The sequence below is a fragment of the Bufo gargarizans genome, chromosome 10 (genome assembly GCF_014858855.1).
Source record: "Bufo gargarizans isolate SCDJY-AF-19 chromosome 10, ASM1485885v1, whole genome shotgun sequence".
Lineage (NCBI taxonomy): Eukaryota > Metazoa > Chordata > Amphibia > Anura > Bufonidae > Bufo > Bufo gargarizans.
Window position 1 is genome coordinate 16,266,489 of NC_058089.1, and position 27,112 is coordinate 16,293,600.

Genomic DNA, 27,112 nt, shown 5'->3' on the forward strand with positions numbered 1-27,112 from the left:
ATTTATCAGAATTCGCTGTTTACAGTAAATTCTATGTTATCTGCCTAGATTACTGCCTTGGGATAGGAAATATCTAGAAGAATGACCAAAGAATCGTGATCTATAGAGCATGGTGCAAGGTTCACTCCAGCTGGAGGTGGTTTTCCCGCTCCTGTGCTGATTCCTGATAACTTACCCCATATAAATGATTGGCAGGTGAACAATACTTACTGTGTTTCTTTGTGCTGGTTCTCTGGGGATGGTCTTGAGATTTCTTAACGTCAGGTTCTGCATAGGCTACGCAAACAAAAAACAGCATTGTTGTCCTATGGTTTGGTCGTTGCCAGCAATGGTGATGAAATTTTTATATAGAAGACAAAGGGTCATTTGACTTGTGTGGCAATACAGTGCACTACACCCGCACTATTCTCACACATCATAGGGGCAAAAACAACATTATTGTTTCAGGTGTCAACTATTTCTATAAAACAGTAGGTCTACAATGGGAACATTTTGATTGCTCATTTTCTGGACAGTAATGAAGTACACTGAGGCAGAGCCCAACTGGGGACCCAATGGTCAAGGGGGCAAACAGCTCCTGGATCAATTTGCCCAGAGAAAAATTGCCCACTTTGCCAATGGAGCCTTGAAAAAGTGCCCTAATGTACTTCATTGCTGCCAAGATTTTATATCCATTGAAAATTTCCAGTTCAGGACCTTCTATGGTTGGCCAGGGGCCCATGAACATCAATGCCAAGAGACCCTAAACAAAGTCCATTGGTATTCCTCCTCTAGGAAGACTATATGGCATAATAAGGAAAATGGACAGGGGCTTAAGAATCAGACAGAAAAGTTAGACTTATCATAAGAAGCCCTCAACCCATGGGAGAAGACCACTCGGCTTCAAAAAGTTGAACAAGATGTACAGCAACAAGATGGATGGATATACATCCAACCTGAAGACTTCATCAGGATTCAGGACATTGTGGAGAAACTACTTGCTGGCATAACATAATTATTTAATTATAATACCTACATACAAAAACAATTTTACCTGTATTGTAGTGATTAGCTGTAGCCGCCGAGAGCTGATTACGGCAGAATGTTTTACCATCGTAGTCTAGGACATAAAACAGAGGCAGATTTATCCTGTGCACTGCTAAAGTTGGTCAAAGATAAGTAAGATTGTTATTAACAATTGAAACTATGATAAAAAAAAAAATTAAGCAATTGTAATTAGTGTTAAATAAATAATCTCCTAACAGATTGTGTATGCAACTTCTACAGAGACCTAGTTATTGCCATGGTAACAGACTACAAACAAACCCTGTGTAGTCTCATTGTGCAGTCACATCGTCGGCCAACTCTCCTCTTCTTCTTGTAATCCCACCAAATGTGTCTCAGTAATGGACAGATCAAAGACAGTATGATTTCAAAATCCGACTACATGGGGTTTGTTTGTAGTCTGTAACCATGGAAACATCTAGGTCTCCATAAGACCTGTAGACTGAAAAGACTAGGAGATTTAGTATTTAAGTTTTTAGGCTACTTTCACACTTGTGTTGTTGTTCTCCGGTATGGAGATCCGGCAGAGGATCTCAATACCGGAAAAACGTTTCATGCCTTCTGAATGGAAAGAGATCTGTTCAGGATGCATCAGGATGTCTTCCGTTCCGGCCGCATTCCGTTTTGTGACCGGACACAAAACTGCTGTAAGCTGCGGTTTTGTGTCCGGTTCTATATATGGGAAAAAAATGGATCCAACACTGAAAACAAAGTAAGTCAATGGTGACGGATCCGTTTTTTTTTTTTGGGGGGGGGGGGGGGTAACCTAAAAAAACGGATCCTTTACCCATTGACTTTCAATGTCTTTAGTGACGGATTTTTTTTTTTTTTTCGTTTTGATTTCACACAACCGCATCCTAACGGAACAGATGCATTCTGATGTGCAAAATCAAAACGGATCCGGTATTGAGACACTCTGTCTTATCTCAAAGCCGGAATTAACAATGCCAGTGTGAAGGTAGCCAAGACGCATTGAAACAACAAGAATAATCCTTATGGTTACGCTACTAAAAACAATAGGTTTTTTTTTACCATGGGAAATTTGTCCCATTTTTTCGCAATCAAACCAAGTACAATGGGGCAATGAAAATTTGGATTGGTAATTGGCCTGGGAGGGAATTTTTTTTATATATCTGACAACTATTATATAGGAATGCATCAGTCCTTGGTGATGTCACTGGTAGTAGCACAAAATGACCTACATATAAAAAAAAAAAGTTTTTGTAGACTTTGATATTGGTGGCCTACAGTATGCAACTCCCTGCAACCCAGTGTCACACAGGGGTACCTAGGGCTCACCAGTAAAATTTATTTAGGGGACACACCATACGGATACATTCAAGTATAATAAATAATCTAAAGTTTTTTACATGAACACAGGCTGGTTGAGCTGCTGTACATTGAATATATGTATGTAGCGAAGTTCAGCTTGGGCCCCCTTTCCTCAGTACTTTGTGAATGGGGCAGGGAGGCACATAGCCTTCATGCTGCCTGAGGCAAAAATTGAGACGCCCCCCTAGCCAAATTGTTGACCTAACCCCTTCCCTCCAGGCAGTGGTGTAACTTGACCAGCATGCACTTTCTATAATACTGGTGCCTTCTTATGCGGCACAAGGGTCTTTGGTCCCCCTCAGGTTCCTGGGCCCGGTAGCGACTGCTACCTCTGCACCCCCTATAGCTACGCCCCTGGCGGTGCTACGTTCCTTGGAACACTATGGTCCCTTTGTTAAATTTTAACCAATGTAATACTGTTGGCCTGTCCAAAGAATTGGCCATCAATTTCGAATTCCTAGAGTACCCCTTTAAGGCCGCCTGGGCTAAAAATGCAGAAAAACTCACTTACCGTCATAGCTGTTTTCATATAAAAATGGGTCTTCTTTCCAGGGAGCAATCGGTCCAGGATCTAAGATAGACACCAGTCAATCAGTAATTATCACCATTTTTATTCTATGGGGTAAATCAGTTTTTGTACCCAGAGCAAAAAATAATAATCAATACCCCGAATTAGCAACCCAGACGATTAAAAGATAACTCTATCCATTGCCCAGGATGAAGCAGACATAAAATACAAAAGGGACACTATTTCTGTTACTATGTATAATAATAAGTCATAGGGATGTCTAAGAATGGGGTTCCCTGCTTGAGAAACCCCTCTATATTATCCACAGCTCATTTATAGGGGGCCTGTAATACTACATTCCTCCTGTAGGGGCCACTGCAGGCAAAACGTCTGGCAAGCCGCAGCCCAGTGATTGCTGCTGATCACAGGGGGTTTCAGAAACCCAGGAGACTGTGTGATCGATTGGTGTGAAGAGACAACCCATTAGTGATCTTTTTTTGGGCACATTACTGACAATTACTGGAATGGCCACCGCTTTCTCATTAGAATATGCAAATTAATGCAACAAAACAGTATTAACGTTACCTGTTTGCTCTGTCTTAATAACGACATTGAGGGACTGAAGAACTTGATTCCCATATTGGCCTGTGAGATGAGAGAGAGAGAGAGAGGTCTGAGTCACATTTTACTTTAAAGTGGTTGTGCCACAAAAAATATTGTACATTTTTATTTTTTTTACATCTGAATACTTTTGTAATTGCATGAAATTAAAAATGTAATACAGCCCCTGAGCTATTCAATAAAATCTATTTGTATAGCGCCACCTGCTGTTTGTCCTTTTCCTTATCTCTTGTCCTTCTCACTGAGGTGGTCACACGTGCTCAGTTTAAATTTTCAACTGCCACCAGCCATATCGTCTGTTAGGAGCTGTGACAGTTACAGGGAAAGAGCTACAGCAGAAGAGACATGCCCCTGAGAAAAGGACACGCCCCCGAGATGCCAGCCTGAAATACATCTAGCAGAACAATTGGAGCAATGGACGGGGAGATCTTTGGATCCATGTGAGGTGCAGGTTCTAGCTTTGTTTAGTACTGTATGATATGTATCTAATTTAATCTTTTACATCAATCATGGGATAACCTCTTTAAGGACAGATTTGATGCAGATTGTGATATGTGATGATTAAAACAACACTTAAGGGGTCCCCCATTTCGATGGGCAGCATGGTGGCTCAGTGGTTAGCACTGGTGCCTCAAATCTGACCAAGGACAACATCTGCATGGAGTCTGTATGTTCTCCCTGTGTTTGTCTGGGTTTCCTCCAGGTTCTTCAGTTTCCTCCCACACTCCAAAGACAGACTGATAGGGACCTTAGATTGTGAGCCCCATTGGGGACAGTTGGATACTAATGTCTGTAAAGTGCAGCACAATATAGCAGTCCTATATAAGTGCGTAAAAAAAAACAAAAAAACGTAAGGCTACATTCACATTGGCGTTATTGCTTTACGGTTTTGAGATCTGGCAGGAGATCTCAAAAGCCACAGAGAAACGCTTCTGTCCTGATAATGCAACCGGCTGCATCCGTTCAGAAATTGATCCGGTTTTATTATATTGAAAATGAAGAAACCCGATCTGGCACTAAAACCATTGTAAGTCAATGGGTGACTGATCCGTTTTTTAATGTTTTTTAATCACTGCCTAATGAAAAAAAGATTAAGATTAGATTATGTGATCGGAGGGTATCCCAATACTGGACCCTCCAGTGATCAGCTTTAATCTGTGGGAGAACCTTCAACAAGTGCTCAATATTCTTGCAGTGCCCCCACAGGAGAAATTAAGTATTACACAATCCTCATTGAAATCAATAGGCTGCCCCTGTAACGCGCTGATGGGTTGGGTCCTCCAGGGCTTAGAGGAACCTGATTTACAAATGGGGTATTTGGGAGTGGGTTTACCAAACCAGACATCTTCTTTAAGAGTTACTTATAGAAGACTAGCCCTCCCCCTTATCAATAACCCCGATGTTTCATGGCAGCCATATATCAGGTCACCACATACGCCATACCCTGAGATAAATCTCTTGCCAGGGGGAGCTTTCAGGCTTGTGCTGCTTGGTCTGACACCTTGCACGTGTGTATTTGTCATGTTACATGCTGCCGAGGGGAAAGTTTTACAAAACAGGGCAGGAGTAATGCCAAGATATAAAACCGAGCTCCAGGAAATAGGGAAATGAAGAATTTTGAGGTGTCAATAGGAGTCATTGGTTCTTGGTTTGTTTCCTTTTACGCTCTAAAAGTGATTCCAAATTTAAAGGTAGAAGACCAAGCAATTTCTGGTAGTTGTTTTGTGTCCATCCCTATAAAAAATATTGACTATTGCTCCAATGCCTCTAAAATGAAAGAAAGTATCAACTTTTTAAATAGTCTTAAGTAGAAAAAAAAGTAATCGTTATGTGTATACAGTTCCTGTGCAGACCTTTGTGTCTCCATTCTATCTGTCCTTAAAGGGGTTGTCCAAGTTATTTTTGTTGATGAACTATCCTCATGATAGGTCATAAATATCAGATCAGCGGGGGTCCAACACCCTTGAAGAGAAGGCGCACGCCGTGCCAGAGAAGCCTTCCCTTCATTATTTCCCCGCAACCGCATCGATGAGCAGTGTAACTACGAGAAGCCGTCCCATTCACTTATATGGGACGACTCTTTCCTATTCAAGTGTATACTAGAGAGCCACCCCATGGAAGTGAATGGGACGCCTTCTTGTAGTTACACCTGCTCATAGATGCGGTTGCGACGGCGAGCAGGTAAATAATGAAGGGAGGGCTGCGCTGGCACGAGCGGCCTTCTCTTCAACCTGCTGCTTGGCGGTGGTGCCGAGTGTCGGATCCCCACCAATCTGATTCTGAAGACCTATCCTGAGGATATACTGTATCATCAATAAAAATGTCTTGGACATGCCCTTTAAAGAAGTTTTCTGAGATTTTAATAGTGTTTGATTGGTGGGGTCCGACACCCGAAACCCGCCGATCAGCTGTTTGAGAAGGCACCGGCAGTAGCGCCGCAGCCTTCTATCAGTTTTTCCTAGGCCGGTGACGTCACGTTCATCGGTCACTTGGCCTAGGAGCAGCTCAGCCTCATATAAGTGAATGCGACTGAGCTGTGTTACCAAGCACAACCACTATACAATGTACAGCGCTGTGCTTGGTGGGCAGAGGGAAGGCTGCAGTGCTCACAGGAGCGCCAGTGTCTTCTCAGACAGCTGATCGGCGGGGTCCCAGATGTGGGGCCCCCACCGATCAGATACTGATGACCTGTCCAGAGGGTTACAGAAGGGAGGGAGGATCAGACTACACAGGGTTTGTTTGTAGTCTGTTACCACGGAAACCCACAGGAGTGTACAGAAGTTGGATAAAAAAAATGGTTGAAGACTTTTTTTTTGTTTAAATTAATTAATTCTTACCCTATAATGGCACTTACAAACTTTTATAAAAGAATTTAAAAAAAATGCATAAATAAAATAAAAAATAAAAAAGGAAACATCAGAGTACTAGGGGATGGAGTACTATACTGTTGTACCCCAAGGGCGGCCTGATACGCTAAATTGTAGAGGACCATACAATGGGTAATGGCTGTGTTACTGGGCCAAATATTAGCTTGTTCCACTTGGGAGCTAAAACTTCTGGGTGTTCGGGCTTTAAATCATTAGGGACTGAAAAAATAACCAGGAACTGGGCACCGAGCATCGGAACGGCCACTGAACCTGCAAGACATATGTGAAGGGGGGGGGGGGGGCTGATTTTGAGTTGATGGGAGATGTGGCCCCCAACATTTACATGCATCTTACCGTGCCACTTGAGACTTTGCACATGGCTGTACAAGATGTGCCCGGCGGCGCCCGCGGCCTGCGTGAAGTCCTGCAGGGTCATGCTGCACAGGCGTTCCCCGGTGATGTCAAACTCCTGGAAAGGGATGCAAGTGGCGTCCAACTGATTGGTGTCCACGAACTGCTGCAGCCACTCCCAGACCTGATACTTAGTCCAGTACTGAGGATGGATGTCATGCCACTGACCCGTGAAGAATCCTGCAGACAGCCAAGACACAGAAGAACAGGTCATGCACTTATACACAGGCTCTTGGCAAAGACTGGAGATTTTATGTGAGCACCTGGCACCGTTAAAATGGGAAACATATAACTTTGTTTGTGAAGGGAGTTAAACCCAGACAATTAATCGCTTCCTGCTGGATAGACACTCGGCAGTTTTGCTCATCCCATGCGCAAGTTTTTTGAAAAAAAATTCTAATTAGAATACAATTGCCAGGTGATAGATATACAGTACATTGTTGACACTTTAAAGGATTGTTCCTATTAGTGGTCCCCCACTCAGGTCCCTCCCTATCACCAAGAGTTGATTTAGTAGCTCTTCATCTGGAGGACTCGGTGTGACCATGCATTTGAATTGATCCCGTGTAATACCACATCTCGCCTACAGTGGCTGCTGCAGGAAAAGTGTGCAGCCACCCTCAGCAGTGACGGCTGATTGCCCAGAGTTTCCACCACCCATTACAATCAGCCGATCGCCAGCAGGGATTCTTTTATGGAATGCATGGTCAAGATGGGACGACCTATGTAAACGTACAGTGCTGCCCATAATTATTCATACCCCTGGCAAATTTTGACTTAAAGTTACTTTTATTCAACCAGCAAGTAATTTTTTAACGGGAAATGGCATAGGTGTCTCCCAAAAGATAGTAAGACGATGTACATTTCTCAGCTTTTATTTACATTTGAGCAAAAAATACAAGATGTTCCGCACTTTGGAAAATCTCAGAGGACGTGGTCGGAAGCCAAAAGTGACACCTGTGCTGACGGGAAGGATAGTTAGAGAGGTGAAAAAGAATCCAAGGATCACCACCAAGGCCATCCTGGTGAATCTGGGCTCTGCTGGTGGCAATGTCTCAAGGCAGACAATCCAACGGACACTGCACACTGCAGACCAAGGAGGACGCCACTTCTCCAGATAAGGCACAAAAAAGCTTGTTTGGCCTTTCGCAAAAGCTCATCTGGACAGAGAAGAAGACTTCTGGTCTTCTGTGTTATGGTCAGATGAAACAAAAATGGAATTGTTTGGTCACAATGATGTTTCCTTCATTTGGCGTAAAAAAGGAGAAGCCTTCAACCCAAAGAACACCATCCCCACTGTCAAACATGGTGGTGGGAACCTAATGCTTTGGGGGTGTTTTTCAGCCAATGGACCAGGGAACCTAACCTAGTAAACGGCACCATGAAAAAAGAGCAATACATGAGGATTATCAACGACAACATCAGGCAGTCTGCAGAGAAACTTGGCCTTGGGCACCAGTGGACATTTCAGCATGACAATGACCCAAAAGACACAGCAAAAGCGGTGAAGAAATGGTTAGCGGACAACAACATTAACGTTTTGAAGTGGCCCAGCCAGAGTCCAGACTTGAATCCAACTGAGAATCTGTGGAGGGAGCTAAAGATCAGGGTGACGGCAAGAAGACCCTCCAATCTGAAAGATTTGGAGCTCATTGCTAAAGATGAATGGGCAAAAATACCTGTGGAGACCTGCAAAAAGCTGGTCTGCAATTATAGGAAGCGTCTGATTGCTGTAACAGCCAATAAAGGCTTTTCTATTGATTATTGAGAAGGGTATGAATAATTGTGGACTGGACACTTTTTGCTTAAATGTAAATAAAAGCTGAGAAATGTTTTTTCCCCCACAATAATGCCTCTTGTACATCGTCTTATTATCTTTTGGGAGACACCTATGTCATTTCCCGTCAAAAAATTACTTTCTGGTTGAATAAAAGTAACTTTAAGTCAAAATTTGCCTGGGGTATGAATAATTATGGGCAGCACTGTAAATCCTCCATCCTCTCTGCACCAAAATGTTCTAACTTCAAGTAAATTGATGCTCAAAATATAAAATGTCTAATAGTAAAATTTTTAAAAATGTCTAATAATAACATTTTATTTATTCACAGAGATATCGCCATTTTTTTATTCAGTTGTAGCGTCCATTTTTGCAAAAATGACAACAGAAAGTGCAGCCATACTGCATGTCACTTTTGCATTGTCACCTACCGAGGAGCTAATATGGCCATAGAGTCATAACGGGTCAAATATGGCATCCTTGTAATATATCTGCGGGCATTTTCTGTTGTACTCGCTTGTTTTTCAGTTGGTTTTTATTTAGCGAAAAGAAGAAATCTGTTGCTGCTTGGAAACTGTCAGTAAGCAGGCTAGCTGCTGCTGATAGATGATCTTACTCTGAGTTTAAGTTATTCTAGTTATTGCATTGGCGAGTACCCAGTACTCAGGTCTACATTGATTCATAGACTCAGCATAGGCCCACACCCTGTATTCAGCATACTACCCCCAATGGCTGTGAATCAGTCCAGTGCCAGGTTTGGACAGGTCCACGTCTGTGTTGGAGGCTTCATTAGGAAGCCCCATCATAGTCATCACAAGACAGATCTGTCTTTGGCTTCTATTCTTATGGCTCAATGCTGTGCCATTCCCTTATTATTCCTGCTAGAAGTTATGAATACCTTCTTGACTTCTAGAAGGAATAATAGAGGAACAGCACATCATAGCATAAAATTGCAAGTTGTTGCTAAAATAGATGTGACAGCTCCTCTGTAATCTGTCAGATTGACAGCTCCTGCTCACAGCGGAACACCATACTGCCGATCCAGTAACAGCAGCTTGATAATATGACATATGACCATAACCATATGTCTACCATTACAGTGTACTTTTCTCTGGGCCCTAGGGCACCCCAGTTTTTGCAAAACTAGAATTCTCAGCATGCCTTGACTGCTGCAGGCTGGGAGTAGTAGTTCTGAAACAGCTATAGGTGAGAAATCACTACTCAAGGCTTAAAAAAATATATTTTTACCATCACATGTAGGGTAGGGAGCAGTCCAGGTAGGTTGATGATGATGGGAGTGGGAGTTGGCACTTGGATTAATATTCATAATGTTGCTTCCTTGTAAAATCATGATCTGTAGAAGAAGGATAATCAGTATTAGACAGTTAATGAAATATCTTGCTCACTATTTTGCAGTGTAAATCACCTGTCTGCACAACCTAGAATATCGTGAATGTGGCTAGTAATGGAAATTCTGTCTGCCTGCAGTCACCACTAGAGGGAGCTTACTGAATACTGTGTTATTATTGAGTTCTATGTGTAAACAGTATGCAGTGAGCTTCCAGGAGCCCTCTAGTGGTGGTGAAAGGCATCCACAATTTATTTTTTTTACTTTAAAATGCCATCAATATCTGATCAATGGGTGTCTGACACCCCGCACCCCCGCTGATCAGCTGCTTTAGGGTAGCTGGTGCCGAAACCACCCGGATCTATCCATAGTGTAGTGGACGTTGCTGGCTACTGCAGCGCTGCTCTGGAGCTCTGTATCGGAAAAATGAGGTTCTGTCCACTATAATGATATATTATGACTATTAAAGCTCAGCTACATTCACTTGAAAGGGGCTGAGACCCAATACCCAAGAAATTCTATTTACAAGAGGGGCACTGTTTCTGATAAAAATAAAATAAAGCTGTTTTTTTTTTTCTTATCTCATATAGAAACTCATAAATGTATACAATCCTTTCACTTTCTATAGAAAAGAGGTCGTGGTTCAGCACACACGTGAAGCTCGTGTTTAGGAGCATCAGTCACCGGGGAATAGTTTACAGCTTGACATAAGCAGCTATTCTGACTTGCGGTATAGAAAATCTAATATATAAAGCAGAGTGTATGTGTGTGTGTGTGTGTATGTTCGCTAAAGGAATCCGCACCGTTGCATTTACAATTACGAAATTTGGCACACAGGTACATCAGGTGTCCGGGAAGGTTTTAGACCAGGTCTCAGCTCTCTAGGATGTACCGTTCCTGAGATATTACAAAAAAAATGCATTAGCCAATAGAAGCTTGGTCACATGACCCTTATCGGCCAATAGAAGCTTGGTCACATGACCCTTATCGGCCAATAGAAGCTCGCAGGCCGTTAACCTCCACATACAGTTTTACTCCAGGTTTCCATAACAACCCAGCCATTTTTCTTCGCTGCTGTAGGTGAGCTTTAAAGGAAATCTGTCACCCGTATAATCGCTATTGAAGTAAAGCCATAGCCTAATAGCACTTAGTACCTTATTTCCAGATGTACCTTTGTTCCAGCAATAGATGTTTTTATCCTCTGAAAATCTAGTTTATTTCGTATGCAAATGAGCCAGTAAGGTGCCCAGAGGGGCGTCACTCTTGCAGGAAGGCGCCCAGACACGTCCCCTGCCACAATGTTCCCACCCTCAAAAAATGAACTTAAAACCCCGCCCCCATGTCCCGCTAAGCTACACGCCTGATCTGGTTAGGCCACGCCCCTTACCACTCCTCAGCCGACCGGGGATTGAAAAAATAAAGGTAAAAATCAACTACTGTCAGCTGCAGGGGTGGGAGGAAGGGTGACTTTCTCTCTGCAGCTCACACTCAGACAGCACAGTGCTGCTGTCTTAGAGTGAGATGTTCAAAAGGACATGCCCCTGATCCAATTAGGCCACGCCCCTCCCACTCCTCAGCCAGCAGGGATTGAAAAAATTAAGTTAAAAATCAACTTCTAGGTCCCGCTAAGACACAGTCCTAATTCGGTTAGGGGGGCAGGCCCCTGTGGAGGTCACTGTCAAGGGGGTGGTGTGCTGTGAAACTCACTGTTAAAGGGGAAGGCTGATGTAAAGGTCAAAGTTAAGGGGGTGGGCTGCTGTGGAGGTCCAATTTTAAGGGACGGGGCACTGTGGGGGGGTCATTATTAAGGGGTGGGGGGCTGTGGAGGTCACTGTTAAGGGGGCGGGGTGCTATAGATGTCACTCTTATAGTGGATAGTGTTGATATCTTTTAACGACACACACAAACATTAATTGAAATAGATTAAATATACCCGAGCGAAGCCGCGTCCTTAAGCTAGTAAGTTATAAAATTCTGGTAAAACTCTGAAAAAGTGAGACAATGGGCCTCATATATCAATGCAGTCATTGTTGTCCATAGCAACCAATCACAGAGAAGCTTTTACTATATCAGAGCACATTAAGAAATAAATAATTTAAATGAATCAATAAATAAATTCAATAAATTACAATGAATACAGTAAATGAAATAAATAAATACAATAAATAAAATAAGCAGGAGAAAGCAGCCATGACATCACAGTGATCATGTGATTGTGTAATGTGATTGTGTAATGGCAGTTAACCCTTAGATTGCTCTTCACTGCTTGTTACACGCATGGGAAGCTGAGATCTAGTGAACTGTTTGATACAGTATGCATCTGCATAAGGCTTTATGCACACGACCATACTTTCGGTCTGATTTGCAAAATAAGGGGATCGGATGTGGACCAACACATTTTTCGTGTGCTGTCCCCATCCGTATGCCCGTTCCGCGGCTCCGCAAAAAAGATTTGCGTTTTGTGGACAAGAATAAGCATTTGAAACTTGCCCTAAAAGGGAAAATGCAGGCTGCACACGGCCGGTATCCGTGTTTTGCAGATCTGCGATTTTTGGACCCCAAAAATTGATCCGATCATGTGTGTGAGGCCTAAGGCAAACTACTGGACTTCCGGGGGCACGTGGTGATTTGGGCAGACCTGATTTACCCTTCATGAGATAAGGGAGGCGGATATAATTAACCCCTGTGGGTCTGTATACTCCTGTAGCTAAGGTTAATTCATGTTGACTAAACATCTCAGGTTGTAAATTGAACCCGTAAAAATTCATACCAATCCTATAAGTGAAGAGTCACATCTGACTCCAAGCAACGCGTTTCAGGAGCTTTATACAATAGCTGCCGGCCCTGCCCCCAGTCTATATAAGTCACACAGTGTTTGCCATGGGACATGGTAATGACCCCATAACACAACATGCTGCAGTCAGTCCTATCAATGAGCCTCTTGTTCCCCTGTTGACAACCAACCCAGGACAATAAGAACGATCGTTTACGCTGCGTAATATCCAGCCGAACCCAAACAATGGCGTGTTTGTTGTTATAGGGAGTCCGTGTGTGACTGTAATGACAGGTAATGAATACCCGCAGCTTACGAGCTTTATGGGGAGGAATGAAATACACAAAAGACGCAATCATAACAAGCTGCAAATAATAAGGCTACATTCACACTCGTGTTTTGTGCGAATCCGTCATGGATCTGCACAGACGGATCCGTTCAGATAATACAACCGCCTGCGTCCGTTCAGAACGGATACGTTTGTATTATCTGTAATCTAGCCAAAACTGATCCGTCTTGAACACCATTGAAAGTCAATGGAGGACGGATCCGTTTTCTATTGTGCCAGATTGTGTCAGAGAAAACGGATCCGTCTCCATCGAATTACAATGGCTCAGTTTCGTCAGACGGATCGGAGGCAAACTGATGCATTCTGAGCGGATCCTTTTCCATTCAGAATGCATTAGGGCAAAACTAATCCGTTTTGGAACCACTTGTGAGAGCCCTGAACGGATCTCAGATCACAAAGGGAAAGCCAAAACGCCAGTGTGAAAGTAGCCTAATATGAAAAGCACAAATGCAGAAGTATGGATCCTGGGCCTCAGCGCAGAGGGCCCCCCACCGACCATGAGCCATTTATAATTATTGTGGGGTACTTTGAGGGGATCTCCAAGGATGGCAACTCATGGTCAGGGTCCAAAAAAATAAACCTTACGGTACCTGCTTCAGGTTCAGTGCTGAGCACCGGATTTAAGCCTGAAACGGTCCCCAGTGGGCAGGAGGTTTGACGGTCTGCATGCACATCACCGCTGCAGGCCAATCAGTGGCTTTAGTGGTGACCTTGGCCCTGTGCCATTCCTGCACAGGTCATCGGTGAGGCCATTGATTGCTTGCAGATGACATGTCAAACTTCTGGTCCTGCGGGGACCGGAATCAGCAGAGAAGGGAATCGACACTGTTCCTAGAGTGCTCTTTTTGTTTTAACTTTTACACCATGACCCCACCCCCCCACCCCCGACCATGGGTTTTAGCCTTTAGGTCTTGAAGAACCATTTAAAGTCAATTGGGAGACAGACAAAGACACAAAAGTCTTGAAGGAGTTTTCCCTCAAACATTACTTATTCGGTTATCCTCAGCGTAAAGGGATAAGTGTCTGATTGGTGGAGGTCTGACCGTCGGGACCTGCACCGATGACGAGAATGGTCCCGTGTTCCCCCGTTTGAATGGAGCAGCGATCGCATGTGTCTGCTGCCTCTCCACTCAATTCTGTGGGACTACTGGAGATAGGACATGTATGACTGGGGAGCACAAGAACCCCATTCTTGTGATCTGTGGGGTCCCAACAGTCGGACCCTCATTGATCAAGCACTTACACACTTAAAGGGGTTACCCCATGATTAATGTAAAAAATGAAAATCATCAAAGACATTATATAGTACATGGCAAGCCCTTTGTAACAAAGCTAAAACCAGCCCTGTACCTCACATGGGTCCAGAGATCTCCCCATTCATTGCTCTGCTAGATTTATATCAGGCTGGCAGCTCAGGGGGCGTGTCTCAGCTCTCCCTATCACAGCTCAGGAGGCGTGTCTCAGCTCTCCCTATCACAGCTCAGGAGGCGTGTCTCAGCTCTCCCTATCACAGCTCAGGAGGCGTGTCTCAGCCCTCCCTATCACAGCTCAGGAGGCGTGTCTCAGCTCTCCCTATCACAGCTCAGGAGGCGTGTCTCAGCTCTCCCTATCACAGCTCAGGAGGCAGTTAAAGGATGGAACTGAGCATGTGCGGCCGTCTCATTGAGCAGGACATAGAAATAAGAAAAAGAACAAAGAGCAGGTGGCGCTACTGATACATTTTATTGAATACATGTAATTACAAAAGTATTTATATCCAAAACTGTAGAATATTTTTTGTGGGACAACCCCTTTAAGTATTGCAAATGGGGAAAACCCCTTTAAAGGATTATTCCCATTTTACAATGGCTAGGATATACTATCACTTTATGATTGGTGGGGGCACGACGTAATCCTGAAGAACAAGCAATGCATCCCCTTCTAGGTTTTCCCTATACTCCGACGCTCCTGATCACCTGGCTCTGCAGGGAACCGGAGCAGACTCCACTCCCATAAATGGGGCTGACTGCAGTTCCCTGCGGTGCGGGAGCGCCATTGTGAAGGTAAAAACTTAGCAAATGTCCTTTTTAGCTGGATGCCAGGCACAGTATAAATCCCTATAAACAAATGGACGATTTTAATGGGAATATCTTTGGAGCTTTTAGGAACTGCAGCACTGTGGACGCTATGCCGATACTGTATGTATTAAATGGGCTCTGTGATCCGTTATATATGGCATCATTTTACATCATTGTATGGACAGGCTCTGGGCAGGGTTTGGCTCTCTGTTAGCAAATCATGTCTTTGCGTTGGCAAATGATGGCACTGTGGGAGGTCTCTTTGGCGCTATTTGCTGGTACTGGCACCCTGATCTACTGACGTCATGCCTACTATTGTCTTCAAGGTGCTCCTAAGATATAACATAGAGGAACTCCCCAAGAGGGTTACCCTTCTTCTAGGATGCCCCAGAGTCCTAATAGCGCTCATTAGGCCACACGGACAACCCCTTTAACTCACAGGCGCATCACGATGACATAATGCAATAATAATGTCATATTCAGCTCTGCTACATCTGCCTGTTCGGTGGGAACTGAGCGTTTTGCTGGTTGAGAGGTTATCAGCTGTCCAGACGGATCCGTTATGCTTCCCATAGACGTCTTCCAGACTCTTAAAGGCTTCCGTTTTGCCTTCCGTCAAAGAATTCCATTATATTCCGTGATAACCGAATCCAAAACGGAATTCATCGACCGCCCAAACGCTGAACCCGAAAACGTAATGGTGAAGCAATGCAGGATATTGGAGACCTGCTGCAGGGGTATCCAGGTATTTCTATAGCACGCAGTTATTGTGAAGTGTGTCAGCAGGGGGGCCGGGCGCTGACAAGAAGAACCCCGCCCGTGAGGCAGACGTTAATTCTTTGTTGGCGGGGTGACTGTTATCTCGTGAATGGCTCTCAAGCAACATTATCCAGCCGCGCAGTTTGTGTTGGCAGCCTGCGCTGGCCCCTGCACCTGTTCTGCAGCTCTGATACTATCTCATAGGCGCTTTGATTTACAACAGAATAAACACAGTACAAAGAATGGCATCTGCCTAAACAGCCCCGCTCACTTCAGATTATTTCCCAGTAACGACTACCATTAACCCCTTCAAGGTCTCCAAAACTTTTAACGCCCTGCATGAAATCTTTGCAGGGGAGCTTCACTGTGAAGTGCTTTCTGCATTGAGCTGCTTCCCAGCCCCTCCCCTCTGCTCTGAGTGACAGCTGCAGCATCCAACCAGGAGACTGCTACGGCTGTCATGGAAAGCAGAGGGGAGGGGCTCTCAAGCAACTCAATGCAGACTGAAGATCCGCCTCCAGAACACTTGCAGGAGCAGAATCTGGCAGAAAAAACTTCATATTCGCATTACTCCTGATAATAATAAAAGGTTTGTAACCATACGCTATCTAGTGACATCTGTCAATAGTTTTGACCATGCTAAGCTGCTAACAGATCCCTTTCACATGTCATTCTTTTGACCTCATCAATACCTTGGCTTTAATAAATCTCTTGTATTGCTACAGAAAGAAAGCATCTGACTAGTTCCTAATGGTACATTAGATCCCCATCAGGGTTGACAACCATCCATAAACTCCTAGACAGTCTATAAAAAAATGTGAAGTTCTGATGTCGACCCATACATTGAAGGATGATTCTAGAATTGTGTTATTGTTGGCCTATCCTGAAGAGAGGCCACCAATATCTGACCGGCAGGGTCCGACGCACCAACAACCCTGCCAGTCAAGCTGTTTCACTGTTATTTCAGGGCTGGAAGTTGGGGCTGGAAATATACAGCTCCATCCATTGTGTAATGGATGGAGCTGGTTACTGCAGCATTGTTCCCACTGAAATGAATGGGAGCAGTGCTGCAGTAACCAACTCCAGCCACCAATGTCGTTCAGGCACAGAAGCTATGCTGAAACATCTGATCGACAGGGGAGTTGGGGTATTGCCCCCCCCCCCCCCCCACACAGATCAGATATTGATGAGGCTAGGCCATCAATGAAAAATCCTGGAATACCCCTTTATATTCAATTGTTCTGTCACAGATGTAGTAGGGGAGAACACCAAAAGACAACAAGAAGGAAGAGGAAAGACACTAGGCCTCACTGCTAGGGAAGGAAAAGGGTCACCACATATAAAACCCTGCTCCTGGCCCTAACTCCTATCCGTATGGGCACCTCTCGATGGTAGAGATGCCCATACACAGGAACCTGGAAAATCCTGGTAACCCTCGGATGCCCTAAAGGTAATGACAGGGTAGAGACAACTCATTCCTTCCCTGGTGAAGGAACCAGCATCTCGCTGAGGCCTAGTAAACAACCAAGGGGGGGGGGTACAAAACACCACAAGTGGAACACTTAACTTCTGAAAATTATGGATGAACAGGACTTCAACAAGAACCACACTCCAGCTCTTCCAAAACCAAATGAAGCTATCCAGAGCAAGGAGTGATGGGTAAAGTCAGACTAAATAGGGATGGGTAAAGGTCACCTGAACAGGAGGTGTGGACATACCAGCAACACACAGACAAAGTGAAACCAAAAGAGGCCGTCAGATCACTCATGTGCAGTCAGACCTTCTAACGCCTGTAACAGGTGTGACAGGTTCTTGCAAAAAGGTGGCTGTTTATGACTGTCTATCGGAGCAGGGGCGGACTGGGAACTTGAAGTGGCCCTGGAAAAAAACTAAAAGAGGCCCCATGTTGTAGGTGGATCCAAATTGACAGGAGGAGGGACAACAGAAGTAGGCAGGACCAGGAATACTGTTGTGCCACACAAAATACCGCCCCAGCAGAACCAGATAACACAGTGCAGCACAAAATACTGCCACAATTAAAGGGTCACACATGCACGCAGCTGCTCCATTCATGTCTATGGGAGTTCCGGAGAGTACAACGCTCAGCTATCTCCGGAACTCCCATTGAAATGAATAGAGCATGTGCGACCGGCCATTCGGGTCATTTTAGTGGAGGAGAGGTACATGAGGAGAGGTAAGTGAAGGGAGAGGCAGAGCAATGCTGGGAGTTGTGGTTATTTCACTGGGACTGTATGTTAGGGCTGAAGGGAGGGATGTTCTGATGGGACTAAATGTTCAGGAGTGATGTTATTTATATGGGGCTGTATACTGATGGTGGCTGGGGGAGGGAGTGATTTACATGGGACTGTATGTTGGATAAGGCTGGTGAGGGGGTGATGTTATTCACATGGGACTGTATATGAGGAACACATAACTATGTGGGGGGCTTATCTGTACAGCACTCATTATTCTTCAGGATAGTATTTGGGAGTATTGGGCGGCACAGCGAGCAGCAGGAGAACACAGTGGGGGCTCCAGGTTGGGGGATGATGATAGAAATGCGAGGAAGCTAAGAAGTCTGTGTGTCACACTCTGCAGAGACGAGGTGCAGCTGAAAGAAATTGTCTGGACCGAGTGGAGAAGATGATGACAGAGAAGATCTACATCAGAGGAGACATCACCTGGAGGCGCCGAATGTGACAGGTATGTGCTGCTGTATAGCGAGTACAGCAAAATGCAGCGTGCACGGGGAGGGTAGACTGAGGCTACTTTCACACTAGAGATAGCCTTCTCCGGCAGGCTGTTTTATTCCAGCTGCCTCTCTCTCGGCATGCTTGCCGTACTGCGGCCGGACCTTCGGCACGCCCCATTATAGTGAATGGGGCTGGAGCGAACATCCGGCGACACGGTGCACTAGCGGTAGCACCGATCCGGCAGGCTGTTCCCCCCCCACCAGAACAGTGTGAAAGTAGCCTTAGCGAACTGAGCCATATTTATTGGGGCTTGTGCCCCGGATCCTTTGAGACCCTAGCAACGCCCCTGCCTACCGGTATACCCCTTTAATTCATTCAGATCTTTATGGACCTGGCTGGCAGTCAAGAGGAGGGCTTAGGTTGCACTCAAGGCATCAGCCCACGGGGAAATTTCCGTGTAGGGTCTATGGCCAGTCCACCCATGTATCGGAGATACTAAAGCAACCCATTGAGCATCTTTACTTGCAAAAGGGGCAATAGACCCCAATCTCTCCATGATATAGAGCAACATATATATATAAAGCGTAAGCAAAACTGTACAGAGAGGGAAGCAAAGGGCAACAGATTGAGGCCTCCCAATGGCCTTCTGTACCCACCAATTGCCCACCACTGCCTTAGACGGATCACTTTATGAGGCCGACTGTTGATAATTCTGTCTGCTGTGACCTCCATTTCCTGCTTTCCCTTCTCACTGTGTCTTCCAGCTGCTTGGCACCCTGCAATAACCTTTCTACCGAGAGCAGAAGACTTGTGGTCATTGACTGTAAGCCAATACTAAACAGTCAAAAGATATTCCTGGAAATATTAATGACAATGTGGGTAACGCAAAAGTACTTTACTTGCATAGTAAACTAATCATGAGGGCATGCCACCCATTATAGCAGATGTAATCCGATGCACTTATTATTCTCTCCATCTTTGCTTCCCACTAAGAGTATTCATTAAACGCTTGTCCAGTTTAGAGAAGCATCTCTCGATCCAGAATCTGTGCATTATATGGAGAGCCCAGTGATTTTAATGGGAGTTGTGTAATACTTCATTTCTCCTGTAGGGGCACTGCAGGGGAATTGAACACTTGTATGTGGTTCCTTCATACATTACAGTTGATCCTTCAGGGTTCCTTCTAATATAGTATTCATATTATCATATTCCTCTGTATTATTTGCTTGAAAAAATCCATTTTCATACCCCCGTTTAGAGACCCCTGGGTTCAAGATCCTCATATCTTGTCCAGGGATGAAAGCAGTTACAAAGCACGTCTCTAGCTCTGGAGGACCTTCCTGCCTTGCATCACACAGACAATCTATTCACTTGAACGAAAATTGTGTAATACTTCATTTTACCTGTAGAGGCGCTGCAGGGAGATTAAACACTTACTGCCAGGTTTTCCCACAGATTATAGATGATCGCTCGAGTCCAAGCACGGAAATACTTTGGGCTCAGCTTATTTATCGATTTGCATAAAACTTTGTTCTGATACTGTACAGAGCAGGAGCGCCGTACAGTATTAGAATGTATTGGCTCCGATGAGCCGAAGTTATTGCTTCGTGAAGTCTCTTGAGACTTCGCGCAGTAACTTGATAAATTAATTTCTGCTGTAAAAAAACATTTCCCGAACTTGGGTTTGGTTCCAAGGTACCAAGCAATAACTTCGGCTCCTGCTCCGTACAGTATTAGAACAAAGTTTTATGCAAATCGACTTTGGATGTTTCATCCGAAGTCGATTCGCTCATCCCTACCTACCATCATTTTTGTTGGTAAATTAGGGGGATTGAAGCCCCGCCTTGGTCGTGGGCCAAACCCACAGGGGCCACCCACTTATGGGGTTTACAGAAGCACCACCCATTTGAGGAGCAGGACAGGCTAAATTTGCTAGTATTTTCTCTGAAAATGAAGGACAACCCTAGCAAAATTGGGACTTTAGGCAACTGGGTTGGTGGTGTGTACTGACGGTTGAGTTTTTGAGCATTTTTTTTTTTTTTGACACTTGGCCAAAATACCTGCAGTACTTCTATACAATGTAAATTACGGCATAAGCTCACAATAGTCATGTGGAAGCTGGTTTTACTTCATCACAACTGAGCCGACCATACAAAACATCAAGAAAGTTTAGTTGATACTTGGCCCAACTCCAAGGTCATAGAATACATCTAAGCCATTGTAAGGCCTCGTATCCTGATATGACCCCTGAGACACAGCTATCCACCCGGGATTTACTTATTCTTTATGAGCTTGTGTCTATAGCTCTGTGTTTCCAAAACAATGAGTACAATGTACATTTGTGAGAGAAGTGTCAATCTAGGACACACAGATCTCATTTTATCTTCAATATATACAGACGTTTATCTGAGGACAGAGTCCTTACTAGATTCTCCAAGGGGGGTTGGCTCAAAAACTGAGTTCCTCGCCGATCATACGAACAGGAGTCATGAAGTCCACTGTGGGAATGGAGCAGTAGTACGTATAACCACAGCTCCATTCACTGTCTATACGGCGTACGATGATCTCCGCCGGTGCCACAGAGGTGAATAAAGTGATGGTCACACACACGGACTACCATTCCATTCACACAGAGAACTCAGGTCTCCCATTCTGCTAATCGATGGGCATCCCAGAGGTTTGGCCTACTGTAGGTCGGTGATAGTTGTTGTTTGTGGGTTATCAATAGTTTAAATTTACCTATGCCTCAATACTTGGTGGGAAGGGGGAGCCAAAGTGGCAACTAGTCTTCCTTCAGTTTGCTACCTTAATCCTGTACCTCAATAACGCATCAAACACAAGTGACTTGTCAGTCTTCCCCCAACCTCCATCTGGGGTAGTGGCCCCACAAGCATTGCCAGCTGGGCCAGTAGGTACGACTCCACCATAAAGCACTGCTGCCTGCATCTTGCCCCTTCTGGAATTGGGCCACTAGTGATTATAAAAGACCAGAATTGCTTCCTTTCCCATATGAGATGTAGTACCTGAGTTATGGGGTGTACTGGGGTTATAGTCACTCCAGAGCCCTAGTGCCCTGCACATCCTAAGAGGGGTACCATCTTTGGTAGAAGCCATTACGTCCCTGAGTGTTCCAAGCTATGTTTCTCGCCTTAGGAGAAGACCTTCAACCAAACTATGTATCTCAAGCCTGTTCCAAGATTGATAACGGGGCCAAAAAGATTCACACTTTTAGTAACGTCCTCGTTTGTCTGTTTGGCAGGTCCACCAACCATGCTATATAGTATACATGTACAGTAGAAGTTCTTCAAGCTCCACCTAGGCTACAATTAGAGATTGGAGAAGCGCCATCCCTGAGCCAAAAGGATCAGAAAAAAACGTTGTGTACAATGGGAGGACACCCCACTAAAGCACAATGTAAATAGCTAAACCCATGGCAAACAGACAGCTCAACACCAGCAATGGCATGTAAATTGCTGCATCAAGTGCATATCGTTTTCTCAGGTGACATTTCTGAGGAAGATAAGATCTTTTTGCAGAAGAAGGTCAGTCGGGCTAAATTAACATTAAACAGATTAGCATAGTTCCTTGGAAATACCTTCAGCAAAATACTTTACATGAAATCTGTTCTGAAGAAATTCAACATTAAGTTTTCTCACAGTCTAAGGGTTTGGTGGTGGACTATGCGGAAAGTCTGCATTCAGTTCACAGTAGGGACTGGCTCTTATTTTTCTTCTTTATTTTCTAGGAATGGGAGGAAGAGAATCATTGCTCAAAATATGGAAGTGGCACAGTCTGCTGTGGTCAAGTGTGGAATGGCCCACCAACGAAGGAGAAGGTTTTTTGCGAGAGTCCCTGGAGCTAGGTGGAAAAAAACCTTTTAAGATACACAATGAGCCAGACCAAAACCAGGGGCATCAGGGGTGATAATTATGGGTATAAAACTTAAGAAAGCAGCTTCTCAAACCTTCAGCGAGCCATACTGATTGACACCCAACTTAAAAAAAAAAAAACATGTGAAACATAGAAATGATTGACTACAACTTTGATAGAAATGATTGACTACAACTTTGATGAAAACAGAAGACAAAGAGGAAACTCCAGCAGATGAATTTTTTTCCAAAAATCCCCTGACCAAGCTTACATTCTAACAGTGTTTACAGTACACTATTATAACTGCCGTCTGGATCATAAAAACACCTGTCTGCTGGCAGTAGCATTGGATATTACAGTCTCATGATGCTTGCCCGATCATCAGATAGGAAGAAGAAGCAGAAGAAGAAGAAGAAAATCCCTTTATTGTCCCTCAGTGGGGAGATTTTGGCATAACAGTAGCAATCACATTCACAACAGGAGCAAAAATAAGAGTAATTAGAAATTAAAGAGTAAAATACAAGAAAAACATTCACTACTGGGTTTCTGGGAACAGTGGTGGTTATAAATCCTAACCGCTGCTGGGAGGAAGGACCTCCGATAACGTTCCTTCGCGCACCTTCGTGCATGGGGTGGGAGACATTCTCTAACAGCGATGTTCATTTTGCTAGAGTTCTTCTGTCACCCACCTCCTGCCCTGGATCAAGGGGACAACCTAGGACAGAGCTGGCCTTCTTAATGAGCTTATCTAATTCTCTGTCTCTCAGCCACAGATAAGCTTCTCCCCCAACAAACCACACCATAGAATACGGCTGGAAGCGATACCCAGATAACTTCTATCAGAAGTGATACTTACAATATATATGGATTAGTAGATACAAGTCTAAGAAATAGGAAAAGGCACAGGAGAGGCTACAAACTGCGCTTAGCGCAGCAGCATGCTTGTCACAGGCAGTACTCAAGTGTCAGCTCCTTTGCAAGGAAGGGCAAAAGGCCACTTGGTTGGCAATAGGGAACACCGGAAGCAGCCTGGAGGAGATCTTACACAGCAGCGGAATGCACTGCGGGTCTAAGAACATTTGGAGTTGCCACTCAGCGCAGTCCTTGACTGCTGCCATGCAATAGTCCGCATACAGTCTACACAATATTTTAATTATCAGAAACCTAAAAGTGAACTACAGGTGAGAATTGAGAAGGGAAATTATCACTTTCACAGAAAATTCCCTTTAATTCAGAGAAATTAGAAAAATAAATTACTTTTAGTCAACAGCGGGAAAAACCAATATCATTAACTTCGCCATAAAAAACACCAAAGAATTCAAACAAAACCCCCAAAGCATGTTAACAATGCTAATAATAGAAAGTTTGGAACCGCGCTGCTCTAGACTAGATTCCCCGGTCACTGATGGATGGCATCGGGCTTCACAAGCCTTTTCTTTATCACCCCAGCAGGGTCCGATCTTCCAAACACAATAGCCTCTATGAGGTTCAAAAGGATAGGCAAAATAGTGAAATACCCTTTATCAGATGGTTTAAAAAGGTTTTAATCTACTCACAAGAGTCGTTCAACAAAAGGCATATAGTAATTTCACTTTAAAACGTCTCGTTCCTGCCCGACCCGGGTTTCGCTGCCTCGCTTCTTCAGGGGCGAACTGCGCATATGCGCAATCGGGCTCCTTAAATAGCCCAGCTGTCTCGTTACATTCAATGTTTAACCGGATCGTATCCGGGAATTATACAGCAAACTTATGCATTATATACTTTTAAAGCAACATTATTTTCATCGTAGTTGTTATCATCAACTTAATCATAAATCATGACCACTCTTCTCTTATATCACAATGTCATTATAGTCAGCCCAATCATAATCCATGACCACACTTATCTAATACAGTTGTTAACAATGCTGATATACAGTAACAAGGAACAGACTTCACTGTACTTTACCTCCTTTTATGATTCCCCATGCTATGAAACACAATTGCATGCTATATTTGTCCGTTTATAGTTTTTTAACTTTATGGTTTTCCCAGGACCAGGATAAGACTTTTTCGGGTCTGGTTGGTAGAAGCTTGTTTGCCAATACATATTTAAAATAATCTCTTCCGATATACGTTTTGGTAAACACTTGTGACATTCCTCTGCTTTTCCTCCTGGGAACTAGATGTCACCATTCCTCTTCTCGGTAGTGCGTTGTCAGTACCATCAATCAGTGTTGATGGTATCAGATAATGGGGCAGATTTACTAAAGCTGACCATATGCATAACTGCCCTACGGAGATAACTGCCAGCCAAACGCCTGTTCATCTGGCAGTTAAAGGGGTTGTGCAGTGGGTAGATACTGATGACCTGTCCTCAGGATAGGTCCTCAACATCAGATTGGCGGGGATACAACTCCCAGTACCTCCACCGATCAGCTGTTTGATGAGGTAGCGTTGCTCGTGCAAGCGCTGCTTCCTCTTCAGAATTACCTGCGCATCGTCTTGCTTGTAGAGGCGGCGTGATTTAATTACTACTGCTGGTTCCATTCAAGAGATAAGCAGATAAGCAATTTTGTAGCGGAGGCAGCAATTGCACGAGAGCCGCTACCTCTTCAAACAGCTAATCAGTGGGGGTACCGGGCGTCGGACCTCTGCCGATCTGATATTGATAACCTATTGTAAGGGATCGTCTCTTTTCAGAGGGTTACACTCACAGATATCTCGCCAGACAACGGATTTTCATGTCCAAACTGTGCATTTATTTTGGCACTCTTCTCATACAGGATAGTCCAGTTATACCTCACTGGGTGGGGTGAGGTTCCCGCACTGCCAACATTAAAAAACACAAATAAACTCCTGCCCTTCTAGGCACTAACTAAACAAAATATGTCCCTACCTCACTCGTAGAGCACGGTTCACACATGGACATCATATGCATTTTCCACATTGTCACACATTTCCGTAACAGTTTCTCGCCTCGGTGACGTATACCCCACCAGCCCAGCAGATAGCAACTGCCGCCGGCTCAATGTCACTGGGTCTGCTACACAAGGGATAATCGGAATTATCTTACCGATTGTCATCACGGATTCGGCACTCACGGGAGATGAGGGTAGTCCAGGAATATCTCCAGCACGTCATCACCCTCCTCCTCAATGCAGTAGTTGCCAGGGGAAATGCCTTGGCCTTAACTCCAGTCTTTTTCTGGATGGTAACTCCATCCGCACTCTTTAAGACTTTGTGCACACGTGCAGGAAACATAGGATCTCCTGAGAGCAGCACTGCTCTCCACCTCCTTTTCTTCCCGACGGTTGCCCTTGGCAACGGCACATATCTGCTGTTCCTCCGGAACTCCGGCAGCACCACTTAACTTGCTTTTTCCGCTCCACAGCTGCCCAAATAATGGAAAGTCCATGCCCAGCACACACTCCACTCTCAGGTTCTCACACTTCAAGAGCTCCCATCGCAGAGAGCCATAGACCGTTGCAAAGGTCAGAGTAACGGTGGAATCTGTCTCTGACTCCCCCTTTATAAACTCCAGGACCTCTGGCATGATCCGAGACACTTGTTTGCGGGAATATAAAGTGACCCACAGCGAGATTCCCCCAATTACCAACTCGCGGGATCTTTCATATCTTTTGTCAGACCTCCATATCCACGAACCATCCATTGCGCAGTCCTGCTGTAGGTGGGTCTGCACAGACCTCATAGTGACCACACCCGAAAAAAAATATTTCAACAGGACAGTCTCATTCACCGGGTGTCTGGCCCTTTAAGCTCCACACACTTTTACTTGCAGAACAGCAGAAAGTGTCCGGAATAGCACCAGCAGCACCTGCTCTTTCTTGCCCCTAGCAGCCAGTCTTGTTAGCAACCTGCTGTTGTTGTTGCTGCCCGCATCCTCCACCAAATTGTAAGGGATTGTCTCTTTTCAGAGGGTTACACTCACAGATATCTCGCCAGACAACGGATTTTTATGTCCAAACTGTGCATTTCAGTTATACATCACTGGGTGGAGTGAGGTTCCCACACTGCCAACACTTAAAACACAAATAAACTCCTGCCCGTGTAGGCACTACCTAAACAAAATACGTCTCTACCTCACTCGTAGAGCACAGTTCACACATGGACATCATATGCGTCTTTCCTCAGCCACCATCAATCCAGCAGCCTCCAGGCTGTGGCAATTCCAGTACCTTTTGGGGGACTGTGGTTCAGTAGTCCTCCCGACTCTGACCTAGTGACCCTCTTTCCGCAGGCGTCACTGCATCCCCTCAACTTTAGGCTATACCCTAGCCTTGTGGCTCCTCAGCCTTGCTAGCTGAAACCACACACCCAGAGTTTTAGCAGGACTCTGCTTCACAAACACTCTTTCTCTCCCTCCTCAGACTGACACACTGGGAGGTGCTTTATGTCGGCCTGATTACAGTAGACCTCACCTGCGATCACCTTAGGTGAAAGGAAAACATTCCATGGAATGAGGGGGTGGATTGGAAGGTCCCACTGCCAAACCTACCATCCCAATCCAATAAAATCCAGCCCTGAATAAATAAATAAAAATAGCTTCAGCAACTAGATTTGCTGAAGCCAGCGGCATCTTGCGGGACTTTACTTATCTCACCTAGGTGAGATATACACCCCTTCCAGGGCTTCACCGTACACATCACTATTCACATTGCCACACTATCCTGAAGATAGTTTAGTGCCCTGGAGAACAGGGAC

General features: G+C 44.7%; 1 protein-coding gene across 1 annotated transcript in view; it reads right to left on the reverse strand.

Moving 5' to 3' along the window:
- Window positions 1-27,112, reverse strand: part of LOC122920457 (ETS homologous factor-like) — a 49,157-nt gene that overhangs the window by 5,194 nt on the left and 16,851 nt on the right. Inside the window, exons 2-7 of the mRNA XM_044269971.1 lie at window positions 9,809-9,914; window positions 6,727-6,963; window positions 3,470-3,529; window positions 2,888-2,947; window positions 1,034-1,099; window positions 211-276 (exon numbers count right to left, since the gene is read on the reverse strand). Of these exons, the coding sequence (XP_044125906.1) occupies window positions 211-276; window positions 1,034-1,099; window positions 2,888-2,947; window positions 3,470-3,529; window positions 6,727-6,963; window positions 9,809-9,911 (592 nt within the window). The 5' untranslated portion in view covers window positions 9,912-9,914. The remainder of the gene's footprint in view (window positions 1-210; window positions 277-1,033; window positions 1,100-2,887; window positions 2,948-3,469; window positions 3,530-6,726; window positions 6,964-9,808; window positions 9,915-27,112) is intronic.